The sequence below is a fragment of the Neoarius graeffei genome, chromosome 9, assembly GCF_027579695.1.
Source record: "Neoarius graeffei isolate fNeoGra1 chromosome 9, fNeoGra1.pri, whole genome shotgun sequence".
Taxonomy (NCBI): domain Eukaryota; kingdom Metazoa; phylum Chordata; class Actinopteri; order Siluriformes; family Ariidae; genus Neoarius; species Neoarius graeffei.
In genome coordinates this window covers 68,450,494-68,471,636 of record NC_083577.1, presented here as the reverse complement: position 1 = coordinate 68,471,636, position 21,143 = coordinate 68,450,494, and the positions used below count along the sequence as shown (strand labels likewise).

General features: G+C 44.6%; 1 protein-coding gene across 1 annotated transcript in view; it reads right to left on the bottom strand.

The window, feature by feature from the left end:
• Positions 1–232: 232 nt before the first annotated feature.
• The window catches only part of fam117bb (family with sequence similarity 117 member Bb), a 102,141-nt gene continuing 81,230 nt past the window's right edge, over positions 233–21,143 (bottom strand). The window contains exons 5-8 of the mRNA XM_060930150.1: positions 11,483–11,626; positions 9,165–9,396; positions 3,407–3,530; positions 233–3,201 (exon numbers count right to left, since the gene is read on the bottom strand). Of these exons, the coding sequence (XP_060786133.1) occupies positions 3,024–3,201; positions 3,407–3,530; positions 9,165–9,396; positions 11,483–11,626 (678 nt within the window). The 3' untranslated portion in view covers positions 233–3,023. The remainder of the gene's footprint in view (positions 3,202–3,406; positions 3,531–9,164; positions 9,397–11,482; positions 11,627–21,143) is intronic.

The window sequence follows — 21,143 nt, the reverse complement described above, 5'->3', positions numbered from 1 at the left end:
GTTTAACTGGGTTCTCTTTATCTACTTTTAGGACTTGTGTGAAAATCTGATGATGTTTTAGGTCATATTTATGCAGAAATATAGAAAATTCTAAAGGGTTCACAAACTTTCAAGCACCACTGTAATAAAGCCAAGTTTACTTTCTGGTCATTGGAAAATACACTGATCTCCATCCAGCTGGACACAAACAACAACAACAACAACAACAAAAATAACCACCAACACCTCTCAGTTTGTATTTGGAGCAGCTGCAACTTTATTTTATTTTTCAGTTACATACAGCCAGAGGAACATTACGGAGTACATGAACTGTATGGGAATAAAACGAACAGAACAGACATCTGACACAGAGTAAGAGATCAGAGGCCTACACAACAGTGTTGAAGCTGTATCTGAGCAGACCTAAATGTGCAACATGAATAGAACACTCTAAAACACGAGTCTAATCTGATCATCTTTTCTAGTTTCTCCAAGTGTGTACGAGTGTGGAAATGTGACCGAACCATGTCACTCTCATTCACCTCGTTTCTTTCAAACTAACAAATACACTAATCAGAAAGAGAAAATGAAGGCCACCGTTCTTATAAAAATGCATTAAAATTGTCTCTACACTGAGCATACTCTACTTAAATATAGGCACATATACTAAGCAGATACATCATCAATATTCCAAACAGAGAACTGTTAATATTTTGTAGTTGTTGGGAAGAGCTTAATGTTCGTACATTCCTGAGTACAGACCTACAGCGGTAACCATCAGCTGATTTCAGATGATTAAGACCTTGTAATACAATAGTTAGAAATGGTCGGTGTTCAAAGCTATAAGCCACGTGGGGCCTAATTGATCTGCAACACTGGCAAAAAGTGCGACAATTATTTTTTTTTCAAGTTCATTATTTATTTTATTTAAAGCACAAAATAATACCTTAACAGTTGTGAACAACAAGAACAACAACAACAAAAAACCTAACAAAAACGGACCCCAATACTACAGAAATGTGTTGGGCTCCACCCATGAGCTTGAGCCCAAATCCAGGCCTGCTCAATAAACAAGGGAACAAATGAAGGTCAGAAACCAAGCCACTAGCGTGACGAACTGAAGCAGGCACTCCACGGCTTTGGTCTTCATTCGAACTTTACACAGGTTTGAGCCTGATGATTACTGTTTTTACTGAAACTGCGGAACAGTAAACCGTCTCTGAATCATTGTTCTATGCCGCTTCACTCTTCCTCCTAGCTTCAACAGCAGCCATTTTCTTTGGACAGGATTACAGAGTGATCATAACAGCCTGTTCTTATTACCTTTCAGCCAGTCGTTGATTACAACAGTGACACTGCTAACATAAACACACACAGTACAAAATAAAATGCCTACAGCACATAGTACGAGAGCATGAATGACACACACTTGGCAAGCAGTGTTTATTATGACAGTCAGCTCTACGATACCGAGGGAGATGATGTGGCCAGAAAGCAGCCACAGACGGGGAATGACTACGAAAGACTTTGATTGTTTTGTTTTTCGTCATTTCTGAGAGATACGAAAACTGAAAGCAGGTGGATTGCACGCAGAAGTGTGGATTGTGAACCGTGACTAAAGGTATGACTGTTACCTTTCTAAACACAATGTATGAAATCATGGTGCACTTTTCAGTTAATATGATCCATATGAAGCATCCTGGATATAAATTTAAGTTTTCTACACCTTTTGGACTAATTTATTATTATAATTAATTGTGATTTGACAGTGAAAATCCAACACAGTCCAAGTCATTCAAACTGTTCACTAAATACAGTTTAAAGCAAAAGTCACGTGACATTAAATATCCATTTGATGCAATTTCATCTTCCGGATTTTCTCTCTCAGCGTCGCAGCACCCTCGGTTCAACAGTCTCCGCCTCATCGGTCAGTGAATGAGAAGAGAGGATACACGCTCGCTCGCACGCATTTAATTCATCATACGCTCAACATGGCATCTCTCTTCTTTTCTCTCACACACACACTCTTTGTTCCCTGATGTGTTTGAAGTTCAGCATTTGGACCCAAATTAATCTGAAATGTGCTCTACGGCCACACGAACGAATGCATGCTGTTTGCCGAGTTCTTGTGCTCCTGTCGCCTGCCAGCCTTCAGCGCCGAATCAGAGCGCGTCACACACACAAACACGAAGCACAGAATGCACTCGCTCTCTTCTTTTCTTCTCCGCACTTTCTGTTCCTCTCACAGACCACGGGGGAGGGCGGGCAGGGTTTGGGGTGAGGGGGTGTAAAAGGCCAGCGGAGTTCAGCCTGTCTTTCCTGCTGTCCGCCTCATGGTCCAAACACACAGGAGGGCGCAGGCCAGAAAACACTCACTAAGACAGAGGCCTTCATAAACCCAGTTTCTACATACCAGGTCTCTTGGTCTTGTCAGATCATCCAAAATATTCAGATATCATTTGTATTCAATGATGCACTGGTTCTACCTAAATGAAAAATCCAGTTCTCTAACAGAGATACACTGCAAGCTATTAGAAAACGATACAATTTCTCAATCTCTCAAGCCTCATGCTCCGAGTGAATAAGGAAGAACGCTAAACGTGAGCGGATGCTCTCTTTGTGTGTGTGTCCTATAAGAGATACAAAATATTCGTCCACATGTCTCCACTCACTCATATCTATCAAAAGGTAGAGAAACGATAAAAATATATCTATGCTTATCACAAACCCTCACAAAAACTTGTCCTCCTGGTCCTTAAGTAGTACAAGTACTGACCTAAAAAGCTGCATAGCAAATCGCAAATGTCATTATCTTATCAAATATAAGCAGTGTTACCAAAATAGAGCCCTACGTTTTCTTTTCTTGTGTTGTTTGACGTTTTTTTTTTTTTTTCTTTTGAGTTATAACGTGTGCTGTGCTTAGTTTGGAGGGGGAGGGGACAGGATTGCCAGGAAACTTGATTGGTTGATTGATTGCATATCAAGCTCTCTGTGTCTCCTACATGTGGTGTGAGGCAGGATGAGGACGAGAAAGAGGAGGAAGGCTACTGGGACAGGGTGCTGGTGCCGCGGGACACTCTCTGTTCGGCCTCAGCGGGGACGCCCAGACCGTGCGGTTTGAGAATGCTGACCAGGCAGAACGCTGAGCCGCTGTTGGGGATGAAGTTGACCTTGTTTCTGTCTGGGCACAGGAACTGCGGGATCTCATGCGGAGGTTTGGCCCTGAGTGGCGCGCACACACACAGAGGACAGGGAGAAGACAGTGAGAATCAGAAAAATCAGTCAAAAACGCTGAGTCAGCAATGAGGACACTATCAAAGCCATACACAGTCATCACTTCAAGGCCCAACAGATGCAGAAAGAACCAAAAACAAACGTGGGAAAGAGAGAGAAAGATGATAAAGAGGGTATCGGGAGGAGTACTGACTGTGTTTCCTCAGTGAAGACCTTGACACGCTCGCAGCCCTCAGGAGGCTCACGTTTGAACATGTAGCTGTTGTTGGGCTTAGGAGAAGATGCATACTTGGGCAGAGGAGATCCAGGAGTCAAATCTGTTAGCAGAATACACGAGTGTTCATTTCCCTCTAATGCTAACATTTAAACTCAAAACCAGTCAGACAAAGCACTGAAAGAAACAGTTCCTGAACATGTTCCTGATTTGCACTTCTACAGTGAAACATGCAACACAAATACATGTTTTATTAGAGATGCAAACAGCAAACAAAAGCATCTCACTGGTTGTCTTTATTGAGCAAAGAGAATGATAATGTTAACCCTTTCAATGCCCTTGGACGAGTCATGTACGTCATGAAGTCTTTTACCACCGTGCCTTATGACGTACGCTACTCATCATAAACACTTCCTGGCACATTACTTTTACTTCAAAGTGGCGCGTTACCGCGAGTTGGCCTAGTGGTTAGCGTGTCCGCCTCTCAATCGGGAAATCACGAGTTCTATTCATGGTCGGGTCATACCAAAAGACCATCATAAAAATGGTACCCACGGCACGGTGGTGTAGTGGTTAGCACAGTTGCCTCATAGCAAGAAGGTTCCGGGTTTGAACCCAGCACCTAGCGAGGGCCTTTCTGTGTGGAGTCTGCATGTTCTCCCCGTGTCTGCGTGGGTTTCCTCCGGGTGCTCCGGTTTCCCCCACAGTCCATGCAGTTAGGTTAACGTGGGGCGGCCTTGGGCTGACGTGCCCTTGAGTAGGGTACCTAACCCCTGACTGCTCCCCGGGCGCTCTAGTGTGGCTGCCCACTGCTCTGGGTGTGTGTGCGCGTGTTCACTGCTTCAGACGGGTTAAATGCAGAGGATGAATTTCACTGTGCTTGAAGTGTGCATGTGACAAATAAAGGTTTCTTCTTCTTCTTCAGTTACTTGGTGTACATTGTGTTTTCAAGTACTAATAATTCATGTTTATGGACAGGTTCTCATTGACAAGACCCGCTGTCTTGTTTTTTTTTGGATGTTTTTGATTACTGAAGCTATTTTTACTCTACAACAGTGTTTCTTGGGATTCTTCTATACAAATATTAAAAATATAAAAGTTCTGAACAAGTTAGAGAAAGATTATCAAAATATCCCAATTTTGACCTATTTTTGTCCTATATGCCCAGCACATTACAAATAATTATGGGTGGCAGCCAAGGGGTTAATATAGATTTTAAAGCTAGCTGAAGTACCTTGATTTGAGTCCTTTTTTTGGCTGTTGGTGCAAGCAGCATGCCATTAGATACATGTCCAAAAAAAACTCGAAACAAAACAAAATTCTGACCCACCACTTGCGTTACAAAAGGAATTCAAACATTTCTTGTTGCTTGTTCTACAAGACCTCGGGTATAAACCAAGCTGTGGTTTGTTTTCGCTAATGTAGATTTTAAAAAAATGGCAGGTCAAGTGGGTTCGTTATTCTGTGAAGTTTGTATTTGACTAGTCAGTGATATTTACCATGTCGAGCTCCACCCTAATAGTTTCAGGTCCACAGAAAACCTTGTATTCTACAGCAGGAACTAAATAGCTCCTGTAATTAAAGAACTAAAATTAAGTATGATTTCCTCTGGAAATACACCCGGGCTGTGTCCGAAATCACTCACTCATTCACTGCTCCCTACTCACTATATAGGGAATTTTATATAGAGGACTACAGTGAGCTCACGAGTAAAATGAAAAAACTAGGGCTGTCAAACGATTAAAAAATTTAATCGCGATTAATCTCAGGATTTCATATAGTTAATCGCGATTAATCGCATTTTTTTAAATCTATGTAAATGAATAAGGCTTTTAAAGTGAAATGTTACGATTAAAATGGTGAACACATTTTATGCTAAAAGTACTTGTTTAAAAACTGCTGGGACAAGAGAAAATGGTAAGGGAGTTTATTCACTCACATACTAGGCAGTACTGAACATACGAAACACCAAATTGGATTTTGTGATGGATTAGGGAGCTGTAGTCTCAAATAGAAAACGTAGTCACATACTACTGTGTCTCAGTTCAGACATGTGTGACAAAAGAAAATCTCATCTCATCTCATTATCTCTAGCCGCTTTATCCTGTTCTACAGGGTCGCAGGCAAGCTGGAGCCTATCCCAGCTGACTACGGGCGAAAGGCGGGGTACACCCTGGACAAGTCGCCAGGTCATCACAGGGCTGACACATAGACACAGACAACCATTCACACTCACATTCACACCTACGGTCAATTTAGAGCCACCAGTTAACCTAACCTGCATGTCTTTGGACTGTGGGGGAAACCGGAGCACCCGGAGGAAACCCACGCGGACACGGGGAGAACATGCAAACTCCGCACAGAAAGGCCCTCGCCGGCCACGGGGCTCGAACCCAGGACCTTCTTGCTGTGAGGCGACAGCGCTAACCACTACACCACCGTGCCACCCCACAAAAGAAAATAAAAATGAAATAAAACTTCAACTGTGCTGGAGTTGTATTCAGTCGCAGCCTATAGGACTTCACAGTGCTGTGCAAACAAAAATAAATTGCAGTTGGACTTCAATAAAAGACATTTAGTGTCATATCACAGTGCTACAGCGTACTGAAATCAGGGATGTGATTTGGGGCTGGTGAAATTATCTGAAAATTTTAGCCGGGGGTCTGGGGGCCGCAGGCCCCCAGCTGGTCCAATTGACGTAAATTACGTCATTTACGCAATTACGTCATTGAGATGAAACGAGGTACGTGATTGGCTCATCGCTCTGTAACAACCAATGAACGCGCTTGTTAGATAGCTGTACATAAGCTCGCTTCAAACAAAGAGTTGAAAGATGGCAGCCTCCGTGATCGAGGCGTAAAGATGCAAATCCGAGGCTGCCATCTTTCAAACAAAGTCGGAACGAATAGGATACGAATGTGGATGAGGGAAAAATCGGAAAAAAAATTTTTTTCTTCAAGTTTTGAGGTGAAAAAAGCGGAATTCCGCGAATTCGCGGAAAAATCACATCCTTGTGAAATCTCACTTTGCAAAAGTATTTTAGAACTGCAAAGTGCATACCAAAACCAACTCAATCTCACACTACTTTTGAAATGAAACTTCCCGTTTAACAGACCTTTCTCCATCACTCACACTTAAGGCCTCTGCATGCTCTTGCGACAAGGCTTTCGCAGATGGCTTTTCGCAGACAGTTGTAATTTATCGTTGAGCGGGGAGTAATAGGCGTGCGCGATGTTATTCACCGCTACAACGCAAGGGGGCGTGAAGTCGCGAAATCGCTAGGAGTAGTTGGTGGGTGTGGTTAGTGGAGTGTTTATCCTCCGGTTACTTATAATGACTAGAACTTTTTTTTTTTTATAATGACTAGAACTTGAGTCGTATAGATGTACGTACTTCCTCACTTCCTCAATCAACCACTCTTCGTGCTGCTCCATCTTCGCTCGTGTTTTTAAAAATGGCGGTCGTGAAAACAAAACAAACCGGGAAAGTAGGAAACGGAAGTGCGTGTACAGCGGATGTAGAGTGGACCAATCAGAGCCCTCTTGTCTGCGGCACTGTCTGCGAGGCTTCTGCGGTGGTCACAATTTTTGGGAGGTGCGCGCAGAGCATCTGTGAAGGTGGGGGGGCTACGCAGACGCTATGTGCGACACCGTCTGCAAGGACTGGGTTGTCAGCATAAATTGGCCTTTACTCTTATTGAAGCAGCGCGCGACAAGCCTCAACAGGAACTACGGGTGACTCGCAGGGCCAAATTAGAATTTGCGTTAACGGCACTATTTTTTTTTTAATCACGATAAACTGAGATCGCGTTAATGCGTTATTATCGCGTTAACTTCGACAGCCCTAGAAAAAACGCTTTCCGGACACTACTCCGTCGCGCTGGTATTTACGTCATTACTGTCGCACAATTAAAACGAGCCCGATCAGTCGGCTGGTGGGTTTTCAAAATAGTAAACAAACATACACTATCTTGCCAAAAGTATTCGCTCACCTGCCTTGACTCACATATGAGCTTAAAGTGCCATTCCACCATTGGATGTATTCTTTGGCATAAAATACAATATATTTTATGACAACATGACTAGACAGAGAAATCTTTTAGCTTCAAAATGATATATCAAACATAATTTTTTGACAACGACAAGTATATTAATTTTGCGACCAAAGTCCCCTACCCTTTTAATTTCCGCGCGGTAGTGAAACGTGATGTCATCGGCAGGTTCCCCTTCTTGTGTACCATGTGTCGGTCTATTTTTAGACCAGGAAACCCCCAAAGTGAGAGAGTCATTTCTCCTCGTATATGGGGGCCAAAAAAATTGCGAAAATTTTTGAGTTAATCTTTCAGTTAGCTAGATTTATTGGTATTAGCTAGATTTATTGGTATTATTTTTATCGCGTTCTATCCGCCATTGCTGATAATATGTGCCACGTCACACGTCACGAGGTACACAAGAAGGGGAACCTGCCGATGACATCACACGCGGAAATTAAAAGGGTAGGTGACTTTGGTCGCAAAATTAATATACTTGTCGTTGTCAAAAAATTATGTTTGATATATCATTTTGAAGCTAAAAGATTTCTCTATCTAGTGATACCATTTATATATGTTGTCAAAACATATTGTATTTTATGCCAAAGAATACATCCAATGGTGGAATGGCACTTTAAGTGACATCCCATTCCTAATCCATAGGGTTCAATATGACGTCGGTCCACCCTTTGCAGCTAGAACAGCTTCAACTCTTCTGGGAAGGCTGTCCACAAGGTTTAGGCGTGTGTTTATGGGAATTTTTGACCATTCTTCCAGAAGCGCATTTGTGAGGTCACACACTGATGTTGGATGAGAAGGCCTGGCTCTCAGTCTCCGCTCTAATTCATCCCAAAGGTGTTCTATCGGGTTGAGGTCAGGACTCTGTGCAGGCCAGTCAAGTTCATCCACACCAGACTCTGTCATCCATGTCTTTATGGACCTTGCTTTGTGCACTGGTGCACAGTCATGTTGGGAGAGGAAGGGGCCAGCTCCAAACTGTACAAACAGTCTGCATGCCTAGGTGCTTGATTTTATACACCTGTGGCCATGGAAGTGATTGGAACACCTGATTCCGATAATTTGGATGGGTGAGCAAATACTTTTGGCAATATAGTGTATATTATACTGAGCGTATTTCCCACATTGATAAATACAAAGTACTTGTGTCTGCTGCATCTTTCAGTTCTTTTAAATCAAGGCTGAATACTTTCTTCTTTGCCTTTTATCAAGTCAAACTCGTGGCTTTTGATTAATTCCTCACTCTTAACGGTCACTTTTATTCTTGTATTTTATCTGTCTTATTCTATTTTAGCCTATTTCTATTCTCTTACTATTTTTAATTGTACTTGAATGTCTGTTTATAATGCGTTTCTTCTTCTTCCGTCCATTCATCCAAACACTCCCCCCCCCCTTCAGCATGACCGCAATGAATGATGGTACTGTATATATTGCTTGGTTCGTGACCATCGGTTGTACACTACTTTTCACGATACATTGTGGGATATTATGAGTCCACTAAATAGGTTGTAATCATTCTCACAGCACTACAAAATGCCGAACTCACTATATAGTCCACTATATAGTGAGTAGTGAGTGATTTCGGACACAGGGCGAGATTTTCTCAAAATGGGTGCAGTAGTGGAAACCTGCCTACTGACACTAGTAAGCACTATACCTATAAGAGAGGATATGATGTGTGTGTTGTACCTTTATCACGACAGTCACTGACTGGTTCCTCATTGGGAGAGGGGCTGTCACTGCAGGGTTCACTGGGCACGCTCAGAAAGGCGGGCGAGACAGACTGGGATCGGCTGCTGCTGTCGCTATGGCTGCTGCCCACAGTGATGCCTGAGGGCGTCTGTGTGTCGATGCTGCGGGAGCTGGCGCTGCGCTGGCACTGCGGAGGAGGCGCACGGTGCCCATCAGGGGCATCCTGAGGCTGCGGAGTGGGGAAAAATATACACAGTGACGCTTCTAATCTCACTCAAGCAGTGGTGCTGCAGTTAAAGGTGCAGTTTATTGAAATCTGTTTAATGTTTAAAAGGTGTCTCTAATAACCATCTAATATCAAAAAATGGCCAAAACGGATCAGATCAGATCATTTAAAATACTGCCATGTCGTGGATCCAGGTTGACATTCATTTTACGTTTTTTGCTAAAAATTTTCTGGCCCAGAAATTAGCTCCACCCCCAGCCAAAAGGAAAAAAAAGTGCTTAGCAACTCAAAAGCCATATAGTTTCAACATCATGGCAGGGGTGGGCTTGACAGAAGGGGGTGGGCTTGACATAGCCTGGGCCCGCCCATCCTAAGCGTGACGCAACACGAGGGCCTGTTCCGAGCTTAGTCTGGCCAGGCAGGCTATCTACAGCATTTCCAAGCTCCCGAAAATTGGGAACCAATCAACTTTGAGCATCTCCAACGGCCCTGGGTAGAGGCGTGTTCAAGGCAGTGACGTAGTAGAACTGCGACCGGAAGCCATAGATTGTTTACAGAATCTATGCCGGAAGCGCTTCATTCACATCACGAACATGGAGCAGCGGCAAGCCTTTAACACAGCGGTAGATGCTGTATTGAAAGCATTCAACGGGAAGTTCTCATTGAAAACGGAGCAAAGAGCAGCCCTGGAGGTATTTATTGAAAGGAAGGACGTTTTCGCCTTGCTCCCGACCGGCTTCGGTAAGAGTTTAAATCAACCAGTTAGCCCCGTCGCGTCGCGTACGTCAGAGGAAAGAGTGATGTGATTGGTTTAAGCTTCGTCACAGCCTTTTCTGGCTTCGACCAGTAGCAAACTGAGGCATTTCAGGGAGGCGGGTCAACCATGGGCTCTGGGAAACGGTTTGGCTTAATAGCTTGGCCAGACCAAATGCTCGGAGAGCTCTGAAGTCGCGTTAGCCAGGCTAGGCTTGACAGTGTTTCGGCCTCTCAGACAACAGAGAATAAAGTTGAAGTATTTGCTTTTAATATCGCATGATGTAAAGGGGCGGTCACACAGCACTCCGCGTCTATATCACGTACAAAAAGATACCAAAATCTGGTGGACGTGGTCGTAAGTGCTAATTTTTGGTCAATTTTGGCTTTGCCGTGCTTTGTACGGGGTATGGCCGTCGGCGGCTGTTTCACTGCTGCAGCACTGCCTAAGCACAGCTAACCAAGTCCAGCCACGCACCCAGATGTTCCGTACCACCCTCCTCCTCCTCCTTCTTCTTCTTCTCTCAGCAAGGATATGTTGAGCCTGTATCAGTTGGTTCTGTTGGTGCTGGAGCATTAAGATGAGGACATCACAGCGTTGAGGGTTCATGTTCACCCCTTGACATCTAGACTGCAAGTGCCGAGGTCTCAGAAAATTACGGTATTTATACATGCCGCAAATCAGAAGTGATGCAGAAGTGATTAGACAGTGATCAATCGAATTTAGAACTTGTTTGAGACGTCGTTTAACGGGCTTAGACAGTGCTATGTACGCGGAAAAATCCATTTCTCAGTGATAAGCCGCTAAACACACGCTATATCCCGTGATACCAACGCGTAACACCCGTCCGATGACCGTGCTCTGCCCGTGATAGACCGCCAAACTTTCGCGTCTTACCACGTCTCCCCAAGTTTTAATAACGGCCGGGACACTGATTATCACGTGTTTTTCACGTGTGTTGCACGTCTTTACCACGTGTGCCGGCCGTGGTTGTCCGAGGTCTAAAGTTTTGAGCAGTCCAAAACTTTTTGCCGCGTCCGACGCCGTTCCGATTTTCCCCTGCGTCCTGTCACGTCTGTATATCGACTGTAACACGTCTTAACTTCGACATCAACACGAACAACATCGTCTGCTTCACGGGAGAGCACTTTTTGACGGGTTTTGGCCGTGATAAAGCCGTAAAGCGCTGTGTGACCGGGCCTTTACGTGGACATTCTGTTGTAAGAGCATGATCTATATCTGTACACCATCTCTATGACCTGGGTCTATGCTCAAAGCCCATGAGCTCCCATTGTTATGCGACACTATGTTTATGTGACAGCAACTGCTACTCACAAGAAACTGTTCGTCTTTGTCTCCTGAGTCTCGGATAATGATGCGCTCGATCTCCTGGTTGAGGCCCTCGATGCTGTTGCGGAAGCGTGAGACAGAGGATTTGGAGATGGGGATGGGGATCAGGATGCTCTTTGGGATGGGAGCCTGGAAAGCACACACACACACACACACACACACACACACACACCCCAGAGCAGAGCCATTATGCATGGTGAAGCGAAAGCAGAAAAACATGTTTGTGTGAAAGTGTATTTACGTGTCTCTGTTCTGAGAGTGCATGCTTTGAGGTGTGGGGGAGTGCACAAGTGGTGTGTGTCAGAATATGATGTCCACTCTGAGGGAGATAAGGGGCATGGCGAGGAAATAACGAGTGATGTGACGATAAAAACGTATACACAAGAGTTAGCAGATACTCAGTTAAGCTCTTACACGCCACAAATGTGTTCACTGTATAGTAAGCAGATGTTAATTGTGGTGCATGACATTTTCAGCACGCTAAATCTGCAGACCATCGTTGGAGCAGTGTGTAGTGTTTTCTCTGCAGAGCCCACAGTTATGTAACGTTGTCTCCCTGGCAGACTTCTGATACTCGTCTCTGATTTGCTGAGCCCCAGAGCGCCTGGCTATATTCAGACATATAGAGACTAACCAGACAAATCCACGCGTCACTCGAAAACACGTACACGCCGGCCTTTCGTGACCACATCTGAATCTGATGCCAAAAAGAAGAGCGTCACCTTTTCCGAGAGCCGACTTCCGGTCATCTTCAGAGTGAGGACTCCCTCGTCTTCCTCCGGTTTCTGTGCTTCCACCCCCTCTGCTCTGTGCAGTCCTCAGCTCATGCTCTGTGATTGCCTCGCTCTCTCAGCTCCCTCCCTCCATTGAGTTCCTCTCCTCTCTCCCGTTTCTACCATTCCCACATTCCACACCCTCTCTCCGTTTCATCCTCCCCCTTCGGCTCTGCCTGTCCCAGAAACTCAGCCACCTCTCTCTCTCGCTCCCTCCCCCTTTGCTGAGGGGTGAAGGGAACAATGTGGGTGCATTAGGAGGATGTAGCAGAGCTGTGTGGCCCCGTCGTGATGGTCTCTTTAAGCACGGAGGATCAGCCTGCACCCTGAACCCTCATTAACATCTCTATACATCCAGGCTCTCTCAACTCCCCACACCACACCGAGTGCCAATGCAGCACAACTTTACCCCTCTGGGTGAACTGCACGTGTATTTAAATAACTGAGACGCCACATATTTTTTATTTTAAAGCTCACATAATTCAGGACACTCTTTTCCATTTCCTGTTTTAAAATGCAACATGGGACCTGTGTATAACCAACAGGCAGACACTGTGCCAAACCCTGACCTCTGAGGTCACCCGAAAACAATAAGCTGGTTAAGTGATGCTGTCCAGCTCCTGGCAACTTCCTAGCAACTGCTCACTAGGAGACAAATATTTGTTTACGTGTCAAATTTCCAGTGGCGAGCTGCGCTGGAACATGGGCACTACGGCTGGTCTGAAGTGTCAGGGCTTTTACTAGCGTGCAAGAGGAGACAAAGTGTTTGTGGCCCTTTGAGTCATTCCCACACTATAAAGCCATTGATCTGATCAGGGCGGTCTGTGGCTGAAGGTCAGGAAGGCCAGCACTTTGTCATTACTATAGCAAAGGGCACTGGGACACCAGGCGCTACACTGTAGACGGCGCAACGCAGATCCTGAGCTCGGAGGTGTACGAGCGAACCACATGGGGGAGTTGCGCTCTGCTGTTTGTATATTGTGAGAGGTCAGAGGCTGAGACATGAAAACACTGGGGTTAATGCCCCTTTTTGCTCATAAAATAGCTGTTCTGCCTCTGTGGCTCCTGGTTTCTGGAGTCTCGCAGAGTGATACAAATGACTCTCAGACTTTAGAAGGCTACAGATAGTTAAACTTTAAAAGAAACATGACAGTTATTCCAACTTCCGTCCACCACATCAAGAAGGTACGTGCAATACACACACGAAATTTTTTAATAATATTTAAAAGGACCGCTCCAGTGGTGCAGATAACGCTTTACCTTCCTTCGGGTTACATATTGAAAATGAATTCCTGGTTTATAGAGGCTTTCAGTGCATAAATGCTACTTAAGGCATAATTGCCATGTTAAAGGAACACTCGAGCAGTTTTTAAATTAACTTCACTCCCGTCTCCTGCATCCGCAGCGTAAGCATGATTACAACACGCTTGAATTTTAGCATATTTCCTGTACGGAGACAGAAATTTACTCTAAACTGTTTTAAAAACTCTGGGAAACACGTTACTCAAAAATGCTTCGATCAAAGCGCTTTCTAAGTTCAGCTCGAAACCTCGATCGTTCGTTCTTCCCGAGGTGGTACTACCACTTTGAGAAGGTGGTCATGTGTTACCGACATTGATGTGTGGGTGTGATGGTCCATGGACACCACAAAACCTTTGAGAGAGGCAATAAATAACCAGAATTACATTTACAGTAGTGCTCTGGTGTTTAAAAGTTGGAAAAAAAAAATCCATAAGAATGTCCGTCTCATTCTAGCACGTATCTGATTGAGTGTAACCAAGTTCACACTGCTCATTTTAAAAAGATAATCAATAGAGCCTGCCATTGCGTTCCATTATTAATGAGACTTTGAGGAAAATTTCCCCCTCATTCTTTTCTCAGGACAGAGAAATGCTGGAATTCTTGTCCATGGTAATCAGTCATATGCTACACATTATAAAGAACGATTAGGATGGGGGGAAAAAAAAAGTCTTATTATGTACTGTACGTAGTCTTAACTGATATCAGAAGGTAATTAACTGCAGAAACTTTCGAAATAATTGCAATCAGCATAAATCACAAGGTTGGAGCAACGTGTAGTTGCCCTAAATGGTAAAGTAAAGCAGACTTATTCGTGTCATTTGTGAGGCTTTTACTGGCAGGAAGCGAGTGGTCTTTCTGTGCCGGGTTTGTTCTGGTTACTACAGCCTGCCTTTAAATGTGGAGGTCAGATAGAAGAATCCCTTTGAACCGTCCCCTGGCTCTGATAGCTGCCACAGGCACATTCACACGCGGCCTTGTTTCACTGCCGTGGCATTTATAAAAAGCAGGAGATTCACGAGGCCACGGCTGTTTACCAGAGCTGAACTATGGACAACCTTAAGAATACAAAAGGCACTACCACACACACACTCACACGCACACACACACACTTCCTCTCTCTTCCTCTCGAGACTTGCTACACATTCATAAGCCCGACTACAAAACCACCCATGCATTCCCAGCAACAGTTTAGCATAGTTTAGACTAAATTCAAGTCTGTTCTCTCTGTTGTGGCCTGCTATCTGAATAAAATGCTGAAACAAATCACCAGCCATCAAACGACCCACTCTTCCTCATAAATGCAGCAATCCAAGAAAAACACATGTGAAACCACAAGCTAACCACAGAAGAGGGGCACTGATGGAGTGGAATTCATTCCTCGCTCTGCAATCGGATCAAACTTGAGCGGAACGGTGCAGAGCGCTTCATCATCCCCCCCCAACACACCCCACTGTGCCAAGAGCAGCACAGCCGTGGCCTTGACGCTTCTTGTTTCAGACACTAGTGGGTGCTGTGGAGATCGAGTCCACACAGGAAATCGTTTGCTTTGCTCCAAGTATGCTCAGACATTTTCTTTTGTGGCAGGAAAGATCAGGCTGCAACGGAAAATCGTTGATTTTCTGACACGGCAGCTGAGTAACATAAGACTCGGTGGATAGTGAATGGAAAAACAGCACAAGTCGGGTGTGTGTTAAAAGCCTTTAGTCTACCCTGCAGCCATGTTGGTTTGGGCCTTAAACTATAAAAGCATGTGTGGAGTTTTAAGACCCCTGAAATGATGAGCACTTTCTCTCACACACAGATGGAGTTGTTTGTTGTTAACCCACACAGTTCAAATATACATACCTCCAACCGGACAGGGCTTCTGCACTGCCGTCACATCTTATAATTAACCCTGCCCCCAGCACTGGCAAAACAAGCACTGGTGCACGCACACACACTCGCTTGCTCGCTCGCTCACCCCCCACAAGAGGTCATGCTGTGTGTCTTTTCAGGCTGCACCGCCATGCTCGGTGTATGAAACAAATCCTCATACGAGAGAGAGGGTGAGGGGTGGTGTGTGGGTGAGAAAGAGTAGGTGCCCCTCTGATCAGGGCAGGTGTGGCAGTTTGTGTCAGAGTAGAATAAACATCCAGAGATTTGAATAGGCCAGACTACTTCTGTACTATTATTTAAAAAAGAAAAAAAAAAGTCACAAATCCAAGTCCAAATCTCTGTCCCGCATGCAATTCAAGTCCAAAACTTCTCAAGCTGATACCCTGTAGATGACCATGCAATGGGAGAGGGCATTTTGGTGACACGGCGGTGTAGTGGTTAGCACTGTCGCCTCACAGCAAGAAGGGTCCGGGTTCGAGCCCAGTGGCCGACGGGGGCTTTTCTGTGTGGAGTTAGTATGTTATCCCCGCGTCTGTGTGGGTTTCCTCGGGGTGCTCCGGTCTCCCACACAGTTCAAAGACGTGCGGTTAGGTTAGCATGGGGCAGCCATGAGCTGAAGTGCCCTTGAGCAACACACCTAACCCCCAACTGCTCCCCGGGTGCTGTAGCATAGCTGCCCACTGCTCTGGTTATGTGTGTGTGGTCATTGATCACATGTGTGTGTTCACTGCTTCAGATGGGTTAAAGTGTATGTAACGTCCCTAAACCCCGCTTTTTTCCTTTGTACAAAGCAACAATCAATCATTATGTTGATTGACCGTGCGTCTTTGAACCATAGTTGATCCAAAAGGCCATAAATTGATGGAAAATCAATAAGATCAGCTGATTTTCAGGGAATCTGCCGAGACTCATCTGGAAGATCCCGAAGGGGTGCGTGATGTCACATGTGTAGCAATCCAGGTATCAATTTCGTTCATGTGTGCAGCAGTGGTTAGACCAGTCTCAATATGGAATCATGTTTTGGAGAGAATTCTGATAGTGATTGGGATTCTTATATGTTGGATGACGGGGCAGATGATTATCAAGGATATTCCGGAGTAAAGGGTTATCTTTTGCAGCCCCCAAGACGAGAAACTGCCAGTTCACGACAGTCCCACTCACCACCGATAGCGCACCACCAGCCAGAGAGAATTGGAAACACAGATTGGTTTGTGGATTTTTGTTCTAAACTGGCCACTGCAAAATATAGGGAAATATTTACATGTACCTCAATCTCATCTCATCTCATCATCTCTAGCCGCTTTATCCTGTTCTACAGGGTCGCAGGCAAGCTGGAGCCTATCCCAGCTGACTACGGGCGAAAGGCGGGGTACACCCTGGACAAGTCGCCAGGTCATCACAGGGCTGACACATAGACACAGACAACCATTCACACTCACATTCACACCTACGGTCAATTTAGAGTCACCAGTTAACCTAACCTGCATGTCTTTGGACTGTGGGGGAAACCGGAGCACCCGGGGGAAACCCACACGGACATGGGGAGAACATGCAAACTCCGCACAGAAAGGCCCTCGCCGGCCACGGGGCTCAAACCCAGGACCTTCTTGCTGTGAGGCGACAGCGCTAACCACTACACCACCGTGCCGCCCCATGTACCTCAATAAATGCAGAAATATAATCTTTAAAACGTAAACTTATTCAGTGTAATTATTGAAAGGAAACATGAAGTGGGCGATAATAGGGGAATTGACGAACTGTCCAAATGTCAGATCAAATGTCATTTATTAAATCAATGGGTTTCATTTTTACTCCAATAATTCCCATATGGTCGTTCTGGTGGTTATGAACACTTGATGAATCAGATTTATTATTAGTAGGCGAGACAAAACCTGCCCACTTCGTTTGCACAAACTTCACCCACTGTCGTTTTAGATTAGTGTAATTTCTCGGAAATTCATGAACTGAATGTCTTGTTGTATACGGATTTGAACATCCAAACACAACGCAGCGCTTTCACATCGTTATTTTTGGAAGAATACTACAACAATATCCAATTTCAGTGAGTAAACAAGCACAGAGTCAGATGAACCGAAACGACCCAGATAACCCGGGTTCCACGTGTGACATCATGCGAGATTAGCCCTGGGACAAGGCTGCCTTTATCCGGGATCCAGAAGCCGTGATTTATCGATAGTTCTGTGCTTGATAATAAAAGAACAAATAATTTATATTATCCCCCCCCCCCGTTTTATTATTCATTTTGGTTGTTACTAACGATATATATTCATTTTAAAGCATTACAATAAGGCATTACATACACTTTAAACGCAGAGAAGAATTTCACTGTGCTTAAGTGTATGTGTGATAAATAAAGTTGTTCTTCTTAAGGAATTATAGTAAGCCGTAAAGTCATATTATTTTCTCATTCATTATCTCTAGCCGCTTTATCCTTCTACAGGGTCGCAGGCAAGCTGGAGCCTATCCCAGCTGACTACGGGCGAAAGGCGGGGTACACCCTGGACAAGTCGCCAGGTCATCACAGGGCTGACACATAGACACAGACAACCATTCACACTCACATTCACACCTACGGTCAATTTAGAGTCACCAGTTAACCTAACCTGCATGTCTTTGGACTGTGGGGGAAACCGGAGCACCCGGAGGAAACCCACGCGGACACGGGGAGAACATGCAAACTCCACACAGAAAGGCCCTCGCCGGCCACGGGGCTCGAACTCGGACCTTCTTGCTGTGAGGCGACAGCGCTAACCACTACGCCACCGTGCCGCCCTCATATTATTTTACTTTCTTTTTTTTCTTTAAACCATCACAACACTATTTAGGTTGGCTATTTAGACTAGTCAGAGAAATGAGAAGGAAATTTTTCAAGACCAAGTCTTGCAGTATCTGGTGTGACCCCCTTCGGCAGCAATAACTCAAGTGGCATCTTAAACAACACACAAGAGTCACGTTACAATGAGGGGGAAAAAAAAAAAAAAAGCATTTACCTAAACCCAAGGAAAAAAAAAAAAGTTAAAATGTTAGTGAACTCTGTGAACCAGTTTAAGTGAAGATTTCTTCCTTAGTTACCATCACTTCATAAACATTACTCAGCTCATTTTCCCCACTTTCTGAATACAGCACTACTGCTGCTTCGCAAAATGAAACTGTGTGTCTTCTGAAAACATCTTGAAGAATCACAATATGTTTTTTTTTTTTTTTAAACCATACTGCCCATACACAAGCAGCTCAGCCAAAACTCAGAACACACACCCGTTTATAGCTCAGCTATGACACTGAATTAAAACCCGTGTCCCTGTGATCCAAATAAACTCCAGTCTGGGAGAATTAACGTGGTTATACAGCGAGCTCTCGCTCACCTGCTTTCCATTAGGCCTAATGTGAAGCAGAGCAGCTTTAGACAAGGAACCCCCAAGCAAATAAACCTCATCGAGACAATAAAGTCTCCATGAGGGAAAAGAAAAAAAAGAAAAATCCAGCTCTACCACTATATAGATCTGGCAGCAAGGGCAAATAAAAACGCTCACTGCAGAGAATAATTAAGGCATTGAGCGTATGTGTGTTTCGTGACTAAGTTACCTCATGTCAGAATACTGTTTTGGAACTGAAACCCCCCCAGATTTCCATGTGCTTTCTCACCCAGGCAGCACTGTAAAAACTTCCTTGAAAGTTTGAACCAAAAACAACGAGCCAAGCGCTCTCCTAAAACAACCCAACATTCCTGTCCTCTGTGCGCTACACCCTGCGCGAGGCCTAATGACACACTCGTGTTCCCGGCAGAACCAATTCAACCCATGAGAACCGGGAGTTCGGTAAGCGCGTTTCTCAGAGATCAGAAGGATCGTCTCCGTACAGTAGGGCCAACCTCAATACGGTGGAGCGACAGATGGTGCTTTAGTTTGCCACAGGCACTTAGACAAAAAGGTAGCCACACAACAAGCTCGTCTCCCTCACCCGACACCCACGGAGAGGGACAGCCGGACAGAGGGCGGCCTTTAATTGACCGGCTGGCAACTACAGTACAGTACAGAGCAGGCGTGCAGGACGTTTGCCACACGCAGGCCTAATTCATGAGCAAACACAAAACACACACACAGAGACCAAAAAAAAAAAAAAAAAGAGAGAGCAAGACCGACCCAAATGTGATCGCTGTAATTTATTCACTAATTCCCTGCTCATGAAGAGAAGCCTTTCACACTCGAGAGCCTTCATGCTTGCACCTGGCCTTGCTGATTAAGCCCCAACACACACACATGCGGATCAAACCTCACACATGGCTGTCCTGCACTCTCTTTCACTCTCACCAACACTTTTCAGTCTCTATGTGTGAGCGTGTGTGTGTGGTGTCTATTACAACAAGTGATGGAGTAATTAACATGGCTATTATACATTCTGGCAGTTCATTAAGGATACAGCTTTTATAAACAATCCAGTTGGGACTGCGTGCACGTGCGTCTCTCTCTCTGTGTGTGTGTGTGTGTGTGTGTGTGTGTGTGTGTGTGTGTGTGTGTCTGTGTGTGTGTGTGTGGAAGCGGGGGTCCTCAGACCAAGCTAAGCTTTAGTTGATCACAGCATGGCCATATCCCATAATGAATCATCCAATACAACCTTCAGAAACCTATTTGTGTTTCTGCGGTACTTTCAGAAACTTTCATAAACACTCAAGTGATTTATAATGCTTCGTCTAAACTAAGAGAGCTTCACAGCTGCTTCACTTCAGCGCTGTGCGAGAACGAGGCAGAAAGAGAACAAGAAAGTGAGCGACACAGACAGACAAAACCGAAGAAAAAAATAGGAAGGGCGAAATGGAGAACGGGAAGGACAGTGTTGAAAAAACGAGACAGAAATACAATAGAGTTTGCTGGGTTTCTGTAGCAACTGGCAACACAGCGATGCAGAACCGTCCCTCCTCTAACAACTTGTCCGGTGGTGCTTGAAAGTTTGTGAACTCTTCCGAATTTTCTATATTTCTGCACAAATATGGCCTAAAACAACATTAGATTTTCATACAAGTCCTGAAAGCACATAAACAGAACCGCATTAAATAAATGAGACACAAATATTATACTTAGTCATTTATTTATTGAGGAAAATGAGCCAACATTACATATCTGTGAGTGGCAAAAGAATGCGAACCTCTCGGATTAGCGGTTAATTTGAAGATGAAATTAGAGTCCATGTTTTCAATCAACGGGCTGGTAATAAAGGTGTGAGTGGGTGCCATGTTTTATTAAAAGAACAGGGATCTATTAATGTCTGATCTTCACAACATACAGTATATTTGTGGAAGTGCGTCACTGCACGAACAAAGATGATTTCTGAGGGCCTCAGGAAAAAAGAGCTATCGATGCTCATCAGGTCGGAAAAGCCATCTACAAAAAGAGTTTGGACTCCACCAATTCACAGTCAGACAGGTGGAGGAAATTCAAGGTCACCGTTACCCTCTCCAGGAATGATTGACCAACAAGGATCACTCCAAGAGCAAGGCGTGTAAAAGTCTGAGTGGTCAAAACGGACCTAAGGTAAGCAATTAAAAGGCTCTCTCACATTGACTAACGATGTTTATGTTCATGAGTCCACCGTCAGGAGAACACTGAGCAACAATGGCGTTCATGGCAGAGTTCCAAGAAGAAAACTACTGCTCTCTAAAAAGAACTAAAGATCATATGAAC